This window comes from Suricata suricatta, chromosome 2 (genome assembly GCF_006229205.1).
Source record: "Suricata suricatta isolate VVHF042 chromosome 2, meerkat_22Aug2017_6uvM2_HiC, whole genome shotgun sequence".
NCBI classification, from domain to species: Eukaryota; Metazoa; Chordata; class Mammalia; order Carnivora; family Herpestidae; genus Suricata; species Suricata suricatta.
In genome coordinates this window covers 64,369,798-64,390,844 of record NC_043701.1, presented here as the reverse complement: position 1 = coordinate 64,390,844, position 21,047 = coordinate 64,369,798, and the positions used below count along the sequence as shown (strand labels likewise).

Below are 21,047 nucleotides of genomic sequence, written 5' to 3'. Positions count from 1 at the left end.
TTTCGGTGAGATTCGTTTGGAGAAATTAAATTGGTCTGACCATGACTCCATAGAAAGTAAAACTCTCTTAGAAAATTATTCCTCAATCATGTTTAAAGTCCCAAAGGGACCCAGAGAGGGGCAATATGCACACTGGTATAGGCTGTGGGTTTTGGAATTATGTAGACTTGAGTTTTTATCTAGAGCCCCTGGGCCTGGAAGCCCTATAAAATCGGGCCTCTGCACAACTCTTGGTGTATATTCCTCACCTTTGCTCCCTCCCTCCCTGGGCTCCCTAGTCCTTGAATATGCCACAGTCACTCTCACTTCTGGAGTTATTGCACTGAAAATTTTCTTGTAGTTGGAATGTTCTTCTATCAGATCATCATGTGGCTAAAATTTCCTTTTTCTTCTATATTCTAATCAGTGGGATATACCATATCCACCATCTGAACTATCTGAACATAGTCTCCTCCTTTGTACCTTACGTAGCAACCTCCTGACTCCAGTTACTCACTACTGTGTCATCCTACTGATGTTCTTGAAGAACTAATCACAGTTCAACTTACTTATTTACTGCTTATTGTATAATTAAGCTTGCATTTGACTACAGGGAGGTTAAATCTAAGATGGAAAGGTATCATGACAGGATATCCAAGAATCCTGAAACCCCAACAACATTAACTATATGAGTTACTAGTCCCATACTGCTTGATAAGATGGATTTAAAAGGAGATCTTAGTTAATAAATCAGAGATGAAAAGACCTCCTGGACTTTATATAAGACAGCATGAAAACAGAACTACTTATGAGAAATTTTATTAAAATAGTCATTACAGTGATTTCACATTTTACCATGCTCATGGTGGGCCTCAATGAAGGGGCAATATGGTAGTCATTTTGGTTATTAACATTTTTTGAAGAAAGTTTTAGATATAACTGTGGGAAGTAAAAGTTTGAGATTAATAACTACAATGAAATTTTACATATAATTAAATCTATCCGTATTTTGTTTTCAGTCCTGCTTCCCAAGATATCATACCTGTAAGCATAATAATGACTTTTGAAATGGTTTGTATTCAGTAAATATTTGTCAGCAAATGACTAAGTGCTGGGAGAACTAGATGATCATTCTTGTGTTCCAATCCTTAATATGAAGTATAACAACAGCAGAGATGAAATTCTTACCAAAGTGTCCAGTCGTGGCCACAGTATGGCTGAACATTTCCAAGGTAGAATCCCAGCGATTGAGTGACCTCCACAAGATTGGTAAAGTCAAGGCTAATGCTGTTGAAAAGGACAGATGTCATAATAATTTCATCAATGGCCCACACATCTTCTCCCTGGGAAGAATGATATGGTTGCCACCATCTGAACTGGACTCCAAACTGTCTTGCATCATCTGGTAACTCTACGGAGATTATTCTAAAAAAATAAATAAAAGTAAAAATTCATATTACTTTGATATCTTAAAATACAAACTTTCATAACAGCATATTTTTCCCCATGGTATAGCATTAAAAAAATAGTTCTCCCACTATTATAAGCACTCTTCTGAGATTTCCAATTTCCTGTCTGACTCAAACAAAGCCTTCCAAACACATCAAAAAATGTGACTGCTTGCACTCATATACTTTCAGAAAAGCTAACTCGATAAAACACAGTTGTTGTCAAAGTGGCGGGATTTGTCTTAAGTCTGAAAAAGGAGTTTGGGCATCTTGTTACACATATTACAGTTTGGGGTTGGTGGGAACTGTGGCACTTCCTAATTCCCATCAGTTGAACACAGTGTATGAGGTGACTTGCTGTGTCATGGTGGCTATGCCAACAAACCTATATGTGACAAATGGGGAAGAAAATTAAGAATAATATCTAATTTCCAGGAGCAATTACTGTACACAGCAGCGGGAACCATACATTAATTGCCAGTGTAACGACATCTGCTTGAAGGCTCCATAAATCACAGTACCATGCCGCTCACATCCATACACAAGGTGAGACGTGAAGCAAATGGCAAATGGAACATTTGTCTCCATCAATGTACAATTAAACACCAGGAGAGGCACCCGCGGTAAACACGCTAAAGGGACTGTCTTTTTCCTAGTGAGCAAAGGAAAGCTCCCTAAGACAGGTGACTAGTTGGATAACTTAGAGAAACAAATTATTTAAAAACTCCAGTCTAAGGCTGGATTGAATTAGAAATTAGACTGATTTTCATAATTGTATGATGCTTATTCTTACTGTGTCAAGAAATGTTAAACCCGTGGAAATGTACTTTTTTTATATAGAGTTATTAAAAATAAGTAAGTCATTTGTATATGGAAATATGGGATAGAATAATATGATTTTCATCACTGTTAATTATATAAATGACAAGTGAAAATCTGGCAGAATTCTTTGCAATGGGAGAAAGCATACGTTTTATATAAGGAAAAATCATTATTGAAATACAGAAATATACATTTAAAAATAATGCTTAAATGAAAAAGACACAGCAACAACTTTTGTGATTGTTAAATATTTTAAAATACTTATGGTTTTCAATACTTTAAATCCATTAATTTTTTTTAACAATGTGAATTTACTAGAAGAAAAGAGTAAAATTTAAATTGGGTATTTTAGTAATTTTCCCTTTAATTTCTAAATATTTATTAAGTAGTTAAATAAGTATATTTATCTACATTAACATATCAAATACGTAAATATGTAAAGTAATTAATAAATTATATTCAAACTGGCTGAACAACGAAAACATCATACATTATTTAATTTGATCATCATGGTATTAGAAAATTATACTTTTCTTTTATAATAATAATTTTAAAAGCAGTTACTATTTCATCAGTTTCTGATGAAAACAAATATACTTTAAATATAATTATAAATATAATTTAAAAACTGTGGAGTGGGTGGGTGACTCAGTTGAGTGTTCAACTTTTTGTTTTAAATTTATTTTATGTCTTTGTTTTATTTTGAGAGACAGAGACAGAGAACAAGTGAGGGAGGAGGAAAGAGAGAGGAAGACACAGAATGTGAAGCAGGCTCCAGGCTCTGAGCTGTCAGCACAGAGCCCCACATAGGGCTCAAACCCACGGACTGTGAGATCATGGTCTGAGCCAAAGTCAGACGCTTAACGGACTGAACCACCCAGGTGCCCCAACTGTTCAACTCTTGATTTTAGGTCAGGTCATGATCCCAGGATAGTGGAATCAAGACTTATGTCAGACTCTGTGCTGAGCACGGAGCCTGGTTGGGATTCATTCTCTCTCTCTCTCTCTCTCTCTCTCTCTCTCTCTCTCCCTCCCTCCCTCTCTCCCCTTTCCCCAACTTATGTGTGTGCACACTCTTTCTTTAAAAAAAAACCCAAAAAACTGAAAAGTAGAAATTTTCAGGGAACTTTAAAGTTTATTTTTCTTTATTTCCTTATTTCAGTGCATATATATATGTGTGTGTGATAACAGTAAGTGAAATGACCAATATTTTCCTTGGCAATAACATTAAGACTACAAAGTCCCCACTCTGACACTTAACAGTTAATAACGTCACAGCTGCAGGGAAGGTACTCAACTTCTATGTTCCTCAGCACCTTCATCTGTTAAGTTGGAATATTTTTCATTATGCCTAAGTCACAGACATTTTTGGTTTTTCACTATTGTGTCTTAGCATCTAGAATAGTATCTGGCACACAACAAAAACTCAACAAATTCTTGCTGCATAAATAAAGTATACGTTGTCACTATACCCTAATAGAAATTTGAATACTGAGACACAAAAAGATGAAATATTCTAATGTTAAGCAGCTTTTCAGTGGCCATGCACGAGCTGGACCGAGGCAGCATGGCTCTCAAGCATGTTCTCTTAACATTTACTTCCTCTCACGGGGTGGGGTGCGAACCTCTGTTTCCATGATTCAGCAGCAGCTGCTTGTAAATAGCTATGGAGCCATTTGATCAGGATTTTCCTAGATTGGAACCCAGGGATTTGGGTCAACTTTCTGTATCATTCTTCCTTGTGGGGTGGATACTAATCTCATAGATTTCTTTGTAATCAAATACAGCAATCAAAACAAAAATAAAATAAAAATAGGCTTTATAAAAATTTTAGAATAAGAAACAAGTCCTATAATTAAGAAAAACCTAGAATAATTTTAGGTTCAGAAGTGATATAATGTTTTACATTAAAAATGCCAATTAGTTCATGACTTCATCAGTTTAAGTTAAAAGATTAACAGATAGATGAACAGGCTTGAAATTTTATAAATAGAAAGCAGATAGAGTTCTTTTGTTTACTGAGCGACTCATAAGCAAACAAATTAGAAATCAGCTAGAAGTTATAATAGTTAGCTAACTAGCATATCTGATTTATGGGTCATACTTCATTCTGGAACAGCCATGGCAGGAAGGGACAATATGGAACTGACAGCAGTTACAGGCAACAATTTATACTGAAGAAAATACAGTAAATGGCTAAAGGCATCAAGACATATTTAACTCTCTTATGAAGAATTTACATGGTTTGTATTATTTACCATACAAAAAATAATTTAGTATCCAGAATAGATCAAATTCTACTTCTGCTGTGTCACTTTTATGAATATTTGTAAGAAAGAAGGGGATGGAGAAGGAGTCTCATGGACAGACGTACATATAATAGACAATAAAAGTGTTCTTGACACCTCTACCATGTTCCCTTTAAAAAAACCATCTCCAATAGGATCTTAATCTTTCAAGCTATGCACATACTTAGTTCTGAAAAGCCATGGTGATTCTACTTAGAAGAAAAATGTTGCTGTCAAATGGCAGGCAAGATTAAATACACCTTTGCAATAGCACATTTAATGTGTAATTATTTTTCATATCAACAAAGATTAATTAAATTTCATGATAAAGATTGATTATTGAATTTTGGAGCTGTCCATCTTTGTTAGAAAAAATTGTGTTTTAGGCCAAGTTAACTTAGGACAGTGATATTTTTGTCCTGCTTTCATTATTATTATCACCTTGATTTTCATTTGTCTTTTAATGTTTTCTATGGGAGTCTATGAAGTATGTTTTTGGTATGCATATTATTTGAGAAAGTTGAGGTTAGCCTTTCATTTACTTTTACAGGGAACATTCTGATGTATTCTTAAAATTTTATAATGTTGGGGCGCCTGGGTGGCTCATTCGGTTAAGCCTCCGACTTCGGCTCAGGTCAGATCTCACGTTCATGGGTCCGAGCCCCGCGTCAGGCTCTGTGCTAACAGCTAGCTTAGAGCCTGGAGCCTGCTTCCAGTTCTGTGTCTCCTTCTCTCTCTGCCTCTCCCCCTCTCATGCTCTGTCTCTCTCTGTATTAAAAATAAATAAAACATTAAAAAAAATAAAAAAAATAAAAAGAAATTTTATAATGTAAATAATTGTACCTCATAACAGTTGTTAACTCTTATCTGTTACAAGCTACTTTCTTTTCTATGAAAATTAAAGTTCTCATTTATTTACAAAGACTTAAATGTAGGGACTGCTCTAGGCAACGTTTTTAAGTAAATAAACTCTATAATCAGTGCCTCTGTCTTTTTGTCATGGTGCCAATGCAAACCTCAGTGCCCAAAGTCCTTGCTCTCTTTCATATTTCCCTGTGATCAAAATGTACTTCCAGGAAGGCAAATGGTGTTAATTCTGAGGCCACAGTCTTACCTCTTCTAATGGTATTTTAATTTTCCCATCCTCCTCTTGTGCAATTTCTAAAACAATTTCAGAGTAAATTGAGTAAAGTCAATACTATCATAGAAAGGGAGAGAGGACTCATTTGAGTATTGCTAAAATTGTACCACCAATGGTGATTACTATTCTGCCAACATCAAAGGATGGCTCTGCTTCAAGTAAAACTTAAATCTCACAATTGCACTATTAAGCTAAAGAGAAACAGAAGTGGCCTGAAGAAAGAACTTTAAGAATATCCTCACCCTTCAATCTTTGCCAGGGGCTCTATATATGCTAGAAAAATTTATTAATACTCATTACTTAATCATATTACATGCAAACTTTAGATATATACTGGTTATCAGATTTTATGAATTACTGCCTCATATAATTTATTATAACATTTTATAATGTACTATTAACAAATAGTTATAACAGAATTTACAATTTAGTACCATATCAAAGTCATTATCTAATAGGCCGCAGTATAGTTGAATAAGGAAAATAGTATTGGCTATTTTTCTCTTTCCTAGGCATCAAAACATTTCCCTTAGATGTACATTTCAGAATATGAGAATAAATTTCTTCAAATTATCAGAAATCAGTGGGACAAATGAAATAGAAGAATGTGGCTTGCTAGTTTCTTATTACAAGACACATCAATCTTTGTCCTCACCATCTCTCAATGGAAAAATATCTGATCTTACACCAGTTGACTTATGATTTCCCCAGGAAGGAGATATCACTCTAATCATTTTTCCAAACGCTTTCCAACATACCTGGGCTCATGATAGTTGAGATATGAATAGTGCTCCAAGAGTTTCCAAGTGATCCCATTATCATAAGAATAATGCAATAAAACTCCTTCACCAGGCTGGTCGGGGGCTTTGCATGTGCTCAGAACAGACTTGCTCCCCAGCCTCAGTGTGAACTGGAGAAACCTAGACATGAATTGTCTATAATTAGGGCATGCATAAACACTTTTAATCATAATGTTCATTTTGGCTTACGAAGAATTTCAAACAAATTTAAATGAATTACTCAAAAGCTGCACGTTTCCAATCATCTCTTATAAAATGCAAGTAATTTTACTATGAGATACAAGAGTAAGTGTAGAAGATGAGGTCAATGCACATTTATAGGCAGATATATCCATGCAAATATGAGTATATGTTTATATATACTTGTATATGATGTACTTGTGTACATACACTTAAAATGCCAATCATTCCTTTACTGCATTATTTATTAGGCACTGGGGGAAGGGAAGATGTAGAATAAATCTAATCAGCCTCTGCAAGCTGTCAAATAAATAAAACTACATAAATAATTTACTAGCCCTTGGCTTAAGAACACAGTTTTGATGCTAACATTTCATATGTTTAAAAATCTAGTCAGTCATTAGTATCTTAAAGTCATCAGTAAGCCTTTTAATTTATTAAAAACTAGGGCAAATTAACTCTACATAAACTAACTGTAAGCTCCCTCTCGGTTGAAAGTCAAAAGATGTACATATTAGCAAAAAAGAAAGAAAAAAGGAAAATAAATCTAAATTCAATCATTAGCATCTGGTTTCTATATGTATTCCACCCTGCCTTAACTCACCTGGACTGTGAGCTGTCAAGGAAAGATGTAATTAGCTGACGCCTCCCATCTTTGTTGAAAACCAAGGCCTTACCACTGGCCAAGACACCACAACCAAAGCTGACTTCAGCACCACGGATAGAGTAAAAGTTATGGTAAGAGGAAAGCCTGGAACTGCCGAAGCTTTCAGAAATAAACATTGGGAATGTCTGGGATGCCATCTCACAGGCTGGACCAGAAAATCCAGGGTCACATCTGAAACAGATATCACAAATAAAATCTTAAGCTGTTGGTCCTTTCAGGGATCCATGAATCTAATTCAAGGAAGAGGAAGTTCAGGGGCCAGCATTTGACTGACTGGTAGGTGAGGCTCATTAGTCTCTAGAAAATACTGAATCTGAAGACTTGATAAAGGTGATTGACTGAAATATTCCAGAAGAATATAGTCTATGCACAGCCATGCTATAAAAAGCTGTTGATCAAACAATAATTCAGCACGCATCTTTAACCAATGCTAGGGACTTATCTGTGACTGCATCTATATTTGTGCACATTTCCAATGTAAAATCTTTGTAAAAGTTGTATTATATCATAGATATAATTTTATTCATAATGATGTTCATGAAATTTGTAAAAGACACATAAAAATACTTCCAAAGATATCTAGAATAAATTTCCTCTAAGAATAGATGTAGGGGCACCTGAGTGGCTCAGTCAGTTGGGCGTCCAGCTTTGGCTCAGGTCATGATCTCGCAGTTTGTGGGTTTGAGCCCTGCATCAGGCTCTGTGCTGACAGCTAGCTCAGAGCCTGAAGCCTGTCTTTAGATTCTGCATCTCCCTCTTTCCGACCCTCCCCTGCTCACGGTCAGTCGGTCTCTCTCTCTCTCTCTCAAAAATAAATAAAACAAAAAAATTTTTAAAAAGAACAAATGTAAAAGTACACATTATGTTTGTGATAGAAATTGTTTGAAATATTTGGAAAAGATTGGAAAATAAATCTATCTTTATTTCAAACTTATAAAGGGAATGTGAACACCTGTCCTTCACAGAACTGTGTTGCCTCACAGTGGAATCCCAAATTAGTAGTGCTTCAAGAAAAAGAAAAATAAATCAGAACAAACCCCACACAACAACTTGCCACCTACTATATGTGTACATATACATATATATGTATATATATATTTAAAGTATTTTTAATGTTTAATATTAATGTTTATTTAATGTTTAATGTTAATGTTTATTTATTTTTGAGACAGAGTGGGTGGGGAAGGGGCAGAGAGAGAGACACACACAGAGAATCTGAAGCAGGCTCAAGCTCTGAGCTGTCAGAACAGAGACTGACACGGGGCCTGAACTCATGGACCACAAGGTCATGACCTAAGCTGAAGTTGGACACTTAACAAACTGAGCCACACAGGCCCCATGCCTCCTACTATATTTATATTAGAAAACTCATTGCAGATAACTCACTAGTTGAATATTGGAAACCTCTTATATTTTAAGGCATTTATTTACATATCAGGAATTAGTTTTAAGTTCTTTATTTTTTATTGTACTATTTATTTTATATATACTATGTCACCCATTATAAAATAAGACTGGTGTCTTTTTTGGGTGGGGTGAGGAGTACTCATCTCAGCATTCCAAACTACCTAAAACTGGAAGCATTTATAAAGCAGTGTAGAACCAATGAAGTGGTATTATGGCATAACTTTGAAAACTGCTTCTTTTTTAAAAAAATTTTTAATGTTTATTTATTTTTGAAAGAGACAGAGAACGCAAACAGGGTAGGGGGAAAGAGAAAGAGGCACAGAATCTGAAGCAGACTCCAGGCTCCAAGGTATCAGCATAGAGCACAACATGGGGCTTGGACCCACAAACCATAAGACCACGACCTGAGCCAAAGTTAGATGCTTAACTGACTGAGCCACCTAGGTGCCCCTGAAAACTACTTCTTTAGCACTAGTGTTATCATATGTGTACTGGATATTCTGAGGGAGAAGGTTTATAGTCATCATCATATTAGAAAGGAAGTTGGACCCTAAAATGACAAGAACTACAGCATGATGTCTGAAGGTTGACTTAGCATTATGATGGGATTGGGAAAGAAAACCAGTATTTATGGAGCATGTAAGTAAGTCTCATACAGTTTGCTTCTTTCTCATGTTATCTCATTGACTTAGACTGTGAATAGCCAAGTAGTTTCAAGAAGGATAAAACAATTAGCTAAAGAAGACACATTTTGACATTAGTAAACTAAATGTAGTTTACCATGGCATTTCAGGGCAAATGTATTTCTGTGTATCTTAAATGTGTCTTCTTGGTGATGATCATTTAGAGAAGACTCATATTGGAGCCAGTTCCCAGTTAGTGGTTTTCGAAGTGTACTTTTAGTCAAAAGTCATATAATTGAGATTAAATGTTGATAAGGATTCCATTCATATATTAAAGATACATTTGTAGCCTTTGTTTTGCAGTGAAACAGTAGGGTAATAGTCAGGAGGTGTCAGGAATGGCATGAGGCTCTCCTGACTCCAAATATATCCCCTGCTGGTTCTTCTACTCATCCTTAGGTGTACCATATGGTCACCTTGTATGTCAACATAAAAAGATAAGGCCTTCTGCCTTTCTCACTAGCACCTCTAACAGGGGTGGGTTTATCAGGAGAAAGACTTATCAGTTTAGAAACTCAGGCGTGGGTATTAAGCATAGGCAAAGAATATGTGAGGCAGCAGGAGAGGCAGAATCCTGATAGCAAGTAACGGCAGTGATGAGCAAAGTGGGAAGAGAAACAAAACTGCATATGCCTCAAATTCAAGCCTATTTTACCATTTAAGAGAAATAAATGGTATTGAATATAAATTCCTTTTCTACGCAATTTTGCTCATGCTTGATAAAGCATATATTGCAGGAATATTAGAGGATGTATTAGTTAGGGTCCATGGGTGGCTCAGTTGGTTGAGTGTATGACTTTGGCTCAGGTCATGATCTCCCAGTTTGGGAGTTCGAGCCCCGCATGGGGCTCTGTGCAGACAGCTCAGTGCCTGCAGCCTGCTTTGAATTCTCTTTCTTTCTCTCTCTCTCCTTCTCCCATTCACGCTGTCTCTTTTTCTCTCAAAAATAAACATTAAAATTTTTTTAAAAAAAGGATGTAGTAGTCAAACATTTAGCGCAGCCACAGATGAAAAAAAACCAATGAGTATTATGTAAAACATTATCAGAAATAGGGGGAAAAAACTCAGGTTCCAACTGGTGAAAATATTCTGCAAAACCTCAGAAGGAGGAAAAGGCCATGATTATTCAAAATGATGGACAGTGTCAAAAAAGAACACTGCCCAAAGGCACAAGATGGCCATTCAGATCTCTGTTTGCATCTATCATGAGTGACACAGGTGGATGCCTTAATAAAACCACTGAATGCTAACAGGATACTGCACACAAAAAATGAAGTATGAAGTAGAACTATAGTAATTATAGATCAGCGAAATGACACTTTCTATTTTCATTAATAAAAGCAGTTGTTATTTCAGATAGTTTGTTTTTCAGAACTTTTCAGGACAACTTCCAGGAAATACAAAGATGTCTGGCATTTTTGTGTTCCTTTTATTTGAAATGCACTTAACGAGAGGATAGCCTGGATATGGACGACAGGTGAAGATAATAACTTGAAGAAAACACCAGATAATGCTTCACAGATGTACTGAGTCAGTATTTTTGGGTGGGAGTTGGTCATTTTATTCAAAAGCACAGAGATGCATATTCACTGTTATTTTTATAATTTTTTAAAAGTTTATTCATTTATTTTGAGAAAGAGAGAGAGAAACTGAGTGGGAGAGGGGCAGAGAGACAGGGAGAAAAACTCCCAAGCAGGCTCTGCGCTGACAGCAGAGAGCCCAGTGAAGGGCTTGAACCCATGAACTGTGAGATGATGAACTGTGAGGCAAAATGAAGAGTTGGATGCCTAGCCGACTGAGCCAACAGGTGCCCCTTCACTTTTGAAATACAAATAGGAACTTTCCAATTCTTTAATACTTTCTAAAACATTTGTATTATGCAGAGTGATTTCTTTGTTAATTAAATTCACTGCAACATAGTTAAAAAGTTAACATGACCCTCTAGTGTCGGTGCTGACAAGTGTCTTGCCTCATACACATAATTTCCAAATGATCAGGTAGAAATCCCTTTTATGAGTTCTTCATTAATTAGTTATTACTCTTTGTTTGGAGGACAAGAAGAAACAAACTAGATTGTCAGTTGCTGAAAACTTAGCTGTATAACCAAGATTGTCTGTGGTTTCGGGAATCTCCCAAATATTTTATAATTAAATGTTAATATAGAGATGACATAATACATATTAATATCAATTCTCATAATAAACATAACACAATGCTTCAGCAGTGAGTAGATATTAACTATTTATATGTAATTTCAGATTTCATATTCAATATCATTATCATGTAAAATACTTTTATATAATTTTGAAGACCCAAATGATTTTCAAAGGTAAGCAAGATTGCAAAATTATATTCAAAGATGAATTTTCTTACCCAACTGCTAAATTTGGCTCACTCCAGTTGCCTTGGGTTTATGGGTCAGTATTGATTTTCATAATTCATTTACAAAGCATGCAAGGAATTAAAATATGGCTCTTGAACTGGACTAGAACAAGTTTATGGAAAAATAGCATATTGAAGAATGTAACCAAAGACAGAAAAGGCAGTCATCAAACTATGAAGAATTCAAATGTGTTCACAAATTTACATGAGGTCTACAAAATTTATTTATAATTTAGTTTAATAGAAAACTTATTTATTCATCACCTTTCACTTATAAAATACACTTAATATTCTATTATGCTTAAATTCAATTTGGAGTATCCTACTTTGGCCTTGAAAAGACCTCAAAAGCCTAAAAAGGAAATTAAAACAAGTTAAAGTGGCTTGTGGCTTCAATATATAAGTACATGATAAAAAAAAGAAGTATAATTATTATTTTTAAATGCTTACTTGCAACCATGCCGAGTGCACTGTCCTCTGCCGGAACAGAATTTGAGACACGACGGACCAATATAAACTGCAGGCAGGGCAAAAAAAACCAGCAAGTAAAAATACGGCAAAACAAGTGGAAAACCAAGAAAACATCAGCATGTGAATAGATTTAATGAAGCACACTCAGGAAATCCAGCCCACTAGATGCATGTTATATGCAGGAATCCAGGTGACAAGTTAAGTGGTTAGCTACATTTTTGCTGGAAATAAGTTTTAACTTACTTGTTTCAAGATTTTAATGTTTCATAGCAAAAAAAATGGTAGGAACATATAATTTGGGTTTCTTAATGGAGTCTCTTTGGCTAAAATGATTTAAGGCAGGATATTAGTGCATCTGAGTTGAACTTTGTACAAAATTTAATTTCTTTAGGTAGACATAAAGAATTGACAAAGGACCAATTTGATACATGATGAAATGGAGACATTATAATTTAATTAAAAAATTATAACTAACCCTTCCTTAATCCATCTGCACTAGATGAGCTCAATCTCTAGAAACCCATAGCCCCCTGTACTTTTTTCTCTTAATAATCTTATAATTTGCAGTAAATGCTGGTATAAATTTTCTTTTAAATAACATCTATCTATGCCAGATGACCATAAGTTTGTGAGTTCAGAGTCACCACCTAATCTGCTTACTGTTACCGTGACAAGACCCAGCTCAGTACCTGATATAGGAGCTCAACTAATGTCGTTGAATAAATAAATCCCAGGTTTTGCCTTCTAGGATAGTTGGTTGATACAACTGATGGGGTTGGAATAAATGTCTCTTATGTTTATCAATAACCAATATAATGCATCTGCTTGCTATGGAAAGGGAAACACTGAAAGGCATAGTTTACATTAGAAGAGTTTAGCTCAAGTCATAAACTGCTTTGGAAGATAAAATAACAATATACAAAGCTTGGAGACAGGGGTGACTCGGGAGAGGAGAGAACTATCAGCTCAAAAATATATAAACTAAAAGCAGTATGTTCAGGAAACAGAAATTCTCTATGGCAGGAATTAACTGCTAGATTTTAGGAGAGTGACAGTAATAATTTTGAAGTTGTTTCCTGTACTGTGCAGCTCTGCAACCCTTTACCGTTAATACAAATTCCAATTCCAATAAAGCCTTTGTGCACTTGATAAACAACAACTGTAACTCCCATTCTTATCTGGGACAAACCTATAACACCTTGCAGATGATTATAAATACCTTTCTAAACATTAACCCATCCTTCCTGAAATGGGGAGTTAAATCTGTTGTGCATCAAGTCTTCTCAGAAATGCTGATCTGTTACTACATGATGGGCTTGACTGATAATGATATTACAAACCTAATTCTAATCTTTGAACTATCAAGAAAAGGGCTCCTAATGGTTGAATAATAATAGGCTCTGAGAAACTCAGTCTCAAATACATTTATAGATATTAAACCTCTTGATAATCAGCACAATGAATAACATACCAAACAGTGTGAAAAGGGAATAAAACCAATGAGGAATTAGAGATGCAATAGTTGTTAAAACCTTACCTATTCAATATTGGGCACAAATTTGCCATCCATTATCATTTTTTTTTCTGTCTGGTAATCATGCCAAAAGAGTTACATGACTTCATTTTATTTTTATTTTTTTATTTGAGAGAGAGAGTGAGCATGGTCACGAGGAGGGGTGGGGTTGGGGGGAGAGAATCTCAAGCAGGCTCCATGCTCACTGTGGAGCCTAATATGGGACTTGATCCCATGACCCTGGGATCATGACCTGAGCCAAAATCAAGAGTCAAATGCTCAACCAACTTAGCCACCTAGGTATCCCTAAATGATTTCATTTTAAAATAAATTTCCCTGTGGCTTATGATCCTACAAACAGGTGTTCTCTGGAGCCAGTAATTCAAATGTGATGCAAATCGGGCCAGGTAAACTCTTGCTGAAGGAAACTGATGGTTGAGGACAAGATGAGATAGCAGCTGAGTGGTTAAGTTATAGGTTTTAGGTGTCAAATAAACCTGGATTCAAACTCTCATTTCATCTGGAATATTTGGGATAAGGGATTTGTCCTGTCTAAGCCTCAGTGTCCCTATTCTTTAAAGTGGGATAATACTTGGAGGAAAGAGTAAATGAAATGTTCATGCTTAGCATGCTGCCTGGCACCACGTAGTTCTGATCATCATGATATTGGGGTCAAGAATCCTTCTTGCTCCATCTGCCTTGCTGGGCTCCACTGGACAGCAAAGTGCTGAGAAATCAGGAAAGGGCTTCTTCACTCTTCTGTAGCTTGGAAAAGCCTGTGGACTGTGTTCCCAACACATGATTTTATGGCTGCAGAAGGATTTATTCTAAGTCCTATAAGTGGTTTGTTGCATTTTGCAGGGTCACTCTGGAGGCTGCCCTAGAGTGTATCTATGTTCAAAGAGCTTCTACAGGGGCGCCTGGTGGCTCAGTCAGCTGAGTGTCACTTCGGCTCGGTCATGATCTCACAGTTCATGGGTTCAAGCTCTGCATCAGGTTCTGTGCTGGCAGCTCGGAGCCTGGAGCCTGCTTCCAATCCTGTGTGTCCCTCTCTCTCTGCCCCTCCCCTGCTCATGATTTATCTTTCTCTGTCTCTCAAAAATAAATATTTAAAAAAATTCAAAGAGCTTCTACTGTAAAAAAAAATTCAACAGTAAAACAAGACTCTTCAACTCAATGAAAAAAAATGCAATTAAGAATCTTGTCATCCTTCCCTGCTAACATTGGGGTCATCGGGATTCACAGCATGGGTAAGTTGATCGGTTTCTTTTTCCTACGAATGTGGAAAGGATGGCTTTGTTTTTAATCACTATTGTTAATTTAATCAAGTTGAGAAAATTTGAAAGGGATCAATAAATATACTTTGCTCTAGGATTTTCCATTCTGCTGAGAATTTCAGGATAATTCCCAAAATACTTTCTGTACATGCTAGCAGGAAAAACATATCTAACAGAAATAGGATACTGATTTGTTTCTTTTTGTCTATGTTTGTTTTCCTTGACATGCTTTTGGAATTCCACAGTGAAGTGGGAGAGGTTTCAGAAGTATTCTTTGGCAAGTTGGCACACATGTCTCTTGGGGAGGACTGAGTGTACATCCTCTTTATGCCCCATGAAGAAGCCAGAGAGCAGGTCTTGTTTTTGTGAAAACCTCACTCATAGGATGATGACAGAACTGAGGCGATTCTGCCCCAAGTTTTGCATTTGACATATGCTGCTAACCATACTCTTTCTATATATTCTTACTTTTTCTCATTCTACTCAATACAAGATGATGGGACACTCTCTGACTTGGAAACATGTAACAGCCTTCCTTAGGAAACTTAGATATTCTTTTCATAGGCTTATATGTGCTTCATTGCATCCTTAATTTCATCATTTGCTTTAGTATTGGTTTTTAAAATTTCTTTTATTATTATCAAGGTAATATAAGTTCATTATAGGACCCGTAAAAGTATGACAGCAGGTGAAAAGTCACCCATATCCCACTATTCAGAGGTACATACTTATTCCCTAGAACTAAGGAACAGGTATTGTAATTCAAATGCTATGCAAAATGTTCTACCAGTGGAGAAACTGCATTTTTAAAATTAATTAATTAGCTAATTAATTAATTCTGAGGGAGAGAGTGAGAGAGAGTAGGGGAGGGGCAGTAAGAGGAGAGAATCCTAAGCAGGCTCCTCACTGCCACCACAGAGCCCAATGTGGGGCCTGAACTCCGAAACTGTGAGATCATGACCTGAGCTGAAATCAAGAGTCGTACGCTTAACTGGCTGAGTCACCCAGGTGCCCAAAACTGCAGTGAAACACATTAATCCTTTAGATGATTTTGCAAATATACTGTGTTTATATCCATATAACTCATGTAGTCTTTGAAGTCTGGGCCTCTTATTGGTCTTCTCTGAATACAGACCATTTAAAGAATTTAAATAGGCTCATCAGTAAGTTATCTTGCCTGAAGTTATTCCTTAGTTTCAAGAATGTATTCCATTAAATGTGTATCAATTTTAAGTTATTTGAAATAGAAAAAAAGATTATTAAACCATCAAAAGTCATCATGAAAGAATGATGTAAGCTTTTCCTACTTTATTTTTTTAACGTTTTTTAAAATTTATTTTTAAGAGACAGACAGTGTGAGCAGGGGAGGGTCAGAGAGAGAGGGAGACACAGAATCTGAAGCAGGCTCCAGGCTCTGAGCTAGCTGTCAGCACAGAGCCTGACATGGGGCTTGATCCCATGACCCATAAGATCATGACCCCTGCTGAAGCTGACACTTAACTGACTGAGATACCTAGGTGCCCCAGCTTTTCTTACTTTATAAAAAAGACCAAAGTCAGTGGCTATGCTAAATTTGCATTAAGTATTGACATTTTGTCCCTCCTTCCCTCCTTTTCTACTTCCTTGTAGTATAACTTTTCAGTCAAGTTGATATACTCTGAAAATAGGAAACCTATGAATCTTCCTATAATTAGAATTATTTTAAAAACCACACTATTAACAACAAATATAAGAAATTGACAGTCATACACTCTAATAACTTAAAATATCTTCTCGCATGTGCACCTGTTTAAGTGATATTGGCTTTAAAGTTATGCAAAAATGATCAACAATTCGCTTAAAAATTAATGATAGAATATTTTATGTATATCTAAATTTTCTTGTTATACTGTTTTCTGAGAAAGAGATAAAAGTTTTGCTTCAGAAGTTTCATTTGAGAGATGATGTTCCCTTAATGTGTGGTGTCTGCATCTAAAAGACAAGCTTTCCAGATGTTGTGGTAGTTACTAAGAGAAGAATGACTCTTATTTTAATACATGCAGTATGGTAAGTATTTATGTTAATTTTGTGTAAAACATTCAAAGAAAATGTTAGGATATCCCCTGTCATCAACTGTGAATTTGAGTTTCAGGGCTGTATGCATTTTTAAATTCTGTATGTTGAAACATTCTCGCATCTAATATTGCTGACTCTGCTGCCTTTTTTTCTGATTGTGCATCCCTGGGCTTCTAACGGAATGCAAAGGAGAAAGGGAAGAAAGGGCGTTTAATGAATCGCAAGACCATGACTTAGAAATGTGATTAAGTCTGTGCCAACGAACAAAAGCACAGGAAGACTCGACATCAATGGCATGTGATTATGACAGGCACAAACTAACCATTATCAATTGCCCACATGTTTCCAAGGATTGGTCCCGTTTGTCTCCAGCGAATTCTGGTGTCCCTGGTTAGTGCTGCGTTAGGAAGGGGAATCGTTATTCGGTTCCACCTGCAAGAAATTTAGCACAAAACAGCTTCACAACTACATTCTTTTGAACCTATTTTACATGCTTTTGATGTTGTACTTTCTGTATGCTTGGGACAGCACTAAAGTTTGGCAACAGACTTTTTAAATTCACCTGTGGAGTTTGGTTATACTTTTAAGGCAAGCATATAACTTCTAAAAACATCCATATCACACTAGAGTAATGGGTTTGTTCCTAACAACAAGTGATATTTGTTTTGTTTTTAGATATTCTTTTAAGAAATTTTTCCATCAATACTCAGACTTTAGATATTATTCAAGGATAAGCATCTGTGCAGACATGGGGGCTGACTAGCATTGATTACTTTTTTTTTCTTTTTCTTTTTTTTTTTTTTGCTGTCCCCTGGTCCTCTGCATATTTAAAGAGAGGCAAAGGAAATAATTCTCAACTTAATTTTGCCACGCTTGGAAATATTTTATTTTTACTGGCTTATCCAGTATTTACTCTCTAAGGTGGTATTTGGCACAATCGTCTTTAAATCTCTACACAGCCCTCAAAGGGGTGTATCATTGTCCTTAATTTATGTGGAAAAAAGGAGAAAGTTAGGGAGTAAATATCATTACCCAAAGTAGATAGCAGAACCAGGATTTGAACCTGGTTCAATTCCACAGCTTAACTTTCTTCTATCTCTCTATGCTGTATCTTTCCCTAAGTAAGTATTCTGGCAAGAAGCCTTTTGGCAATAACCATGGGGTCACTATATAGAATTTAAACTTATGGATAAGTTTAAGTTATATATCTCCAAAACAGAAAGCCAAGAACATGAATTAATGAATGACCCTAAGAACTGTGGTCTGGATTCAGATATACTGGTTACTGTCTTTTTTTTTTTTTTTAAATTAGATCCTTCCTAAATCACCTGAAAAAGAGAAAGCAGCATTCTTACTTATTATGAAAAAATACTAGTCTCAGGCTTATGAGTAGATTTTGAGTCACAACATAGATTCAAATCTCCTGGTATCTCAGAGAATTTACTCACCCACTGTAGTTTTCAGAGGAGTAGATAGTGCTGTGGGGGAGGTGGGGTCCAGCACAAATCTCAGGCAAGCACTCAGTGTGGAGGAGGGACCAGGAACGCCCATGGTTGGTGGAAAATTCCAGGCTGACACTGACAACACCAGAACAAGTACAACAAAAAAGGGCAAAGATAACAAAATGAAATGACTCACCTCTGGCCAAGTACAGTAAACACTTGCAGCACTAGTGTTAACAAATTTTAAGATGCTGTGTCCAAAATCATTGTTCTCCCCTCCACTGAAGTCTGACCAGCCTTCAAAGGGCAAACTGTTCAATTACAGCTCTAGAAACAAACTATCTTTTAAAGCCAACAAATGGCAACGTGAGTCTGTGTGCTCCAATTTGATAGATGGCAAGGCAATTACCACGTCTCTCACTGCCACCTCATCCTGTGAATGTGAGACTCAAAAAATTCTTAGAAAGGACATGAGCAACACTTCTAAGAAGTGAAACCCAGAAGTCATAGCTCTTGAAGTGTTAATTGATTTCCGTGCCTATTATTAGGGGGTCACTAACCAACATGAGGTCAAGCTTTTCTTCAGTTATTTGTTTTTCTTCTCTCCCAGCAATCTGTCAGCATGGACGGCTGCCACAGCGCATGCAACACTTCTGATACCTAAGACCAAGCTCTTAGAACGAAGTCGTTTATACTTAAAACTATTCGATCACACTCCACATATTAATTGAAGAGCTCTTCTTTAGGGGAAGTGTGTATTTCTTAAAAGGATGTGTCATTAAAAATTAAGCTGAAAACCTACGAGAGGTTGCTCCGACTTAATAGCCAAGTCCATATGTTCATTTTTTTTAAGACTTTATTTTTTAAGTAATCTCTACACCCAACATGGGGCTTCAACTCCCAACCATGAGATCAAGAGTCACATGCTCCACCAACTGAGCCAGTCAGGCTCCCCAACATGTTCATTTTTAATTGATTCACACATAGGGCTTCCTACCTGTTACCAGGTTGATGTGTTCCACATCCTAGATTAATGGAAAACTGTATCATGTGAGACATCGTAGAAGGGAGAACAGGTAAGACGTGGAAAAAATCTACAGCCCAGATATTCCTGTTATGCCCTTGATGGTTCTTTTGCCTGAGGCAAAATCTTGTAGCCGGAGTCTGAAGTTCAGGATTGATGACTACAGAAACTAAAGATGGAACCTTCAACACAAAGGAAACCAAAATCATTTGTGATCCCCTCTATGTGAGTCTGTGTGAATTCTTCTAGATTCAATCTTGCAATTACTATGCATGTAACTTCCATTTATTAACACCAGGGGAGATCCTGTGTGTTCCACCTGTTATTTCGTGTGGTTGATGTGGTCTTCAGTGAACATTCGTTTGAGTCACTTAGGACTCCTTCTTTGTAGACACCTGGGGCTCTGTTTGTGTGACTGATCAGTCCCCCTCTACTGGAAGATAAAGTAGCGTAAGGTGCTTAAAGTTATCAAAGCATAAGTATCCATTTTATACATCTTGGCACAAGACAAAGACAACTTCGCATTAATACTTTATCATCAGTCCTCTTTTAAAGTGAATTTGTATGGTACCAATGGTTGTCAAACCGGGTATTCTGAAAATACGACGTTAAGCAGTAACTGCCAGAGTCAACAAGTTAATCCATGATAACTGATTTGGTGTGAGACATGCCGATGACCAGAGCAGGTGTTACCCTAGCTAGTCACAGCTGGAAAACTAGTCCTTTATGAAATCCCACATGAGATAACTTTGGTAGCCCTAGCAGATGGACTGTGTGATGATACTTTCTCTGGCTATTCCCTGGTCTAGCCTCAGTGTTAATCTCCTGTCTTCCTAACTGAAACCATGAAATGCTAGGTGCTGGCTAGGTGTTTAAGCTCTTTACAGTACCAAGGGAGCCATCAACGTGGAGAAAAGCCCAGCTAGTAAGGAATGTGTGAGTGCAGTCTCAGCACAAATAAGTGTACTAGAAAAAAATAATTCCACACCTAATGACAAGCATCACACATAATTTTGAAGATGTTTGCATATACTACAGACAGCAGATGTCCTAAATCCAAAGGGCAAGAAAAAAAGGCCAATTTCAGTGGCTATAATTAGCAGTAAGTAAGCAAGTAAGTAAATAAATAAATAAGTAAAATAGAAGCAAAAGTAGTAATCTGTACTTATACAATGTCTTCTGTTTAGGAAATCTTAAAATGCTGGAAAAATGCTCATGATGCTTTGATAACAAGTCTGTGAGGCTGTATAATTAGGGCCACGTTTAGGGCTTTTTGGAGAACAAAAATAATTGTCAGAGTACTGGTATCCATCTTAAAATCTCTGATGGGCTGTAATTCAGTTTTCCTGATAAACCTCATTTTTCCTTTGTAGCAGGGGGGAGTGAGTATTACAATGCCACTGTCACTTTTTAAGAAATCTAGCAGATTTCTGGGCTTCTAGAAGTAAGTGTTCTCTTCTGCATCTAG

General features: G+C 36.5%; 1 protein-coding gene across 1 annotated transcript in view; it reads right to left on the bottom strand.

The window, feature by feature from the left end:
• RELN (reelin) overlaps positions 1–21,047 on the bottom strand; it is a 495,668-nt gene that overhangs the window by 151,410 nt on the left and 323,211 nt on the right. Inside the window, exons 14-20 of the mRNA XM_029918775.1 lie at positions 19,553–19,761; positions 18,562–18,690; positions 17,436–17,545; positions 12,248–12,314; positions 7,263–7,496; positions 6,437–6,598; positions 1,168–1,404 (exon numbers count right to left, since the gene is read on the bottom strand). Of these exons, the coding sequence (XP_029774635.1) occupies positions 1,168–1,404; positions 6,437–6,598; positions 7,263–7,496; positions 12,248–12,314; positions 17,436–17,545; positions 18,562–18,690; positions 19,553–19,761 (1,148 nt within the window). The remainder of the gene's footprint in view (positions 1–1,167; positions 1,405–6,436; positions 6,599–7,262; positions 7,497–12,247; positions 12,315–17,435; positions 17,546–18,561; positions 18,691–19,552; positions 19,762–21,047) is intronic.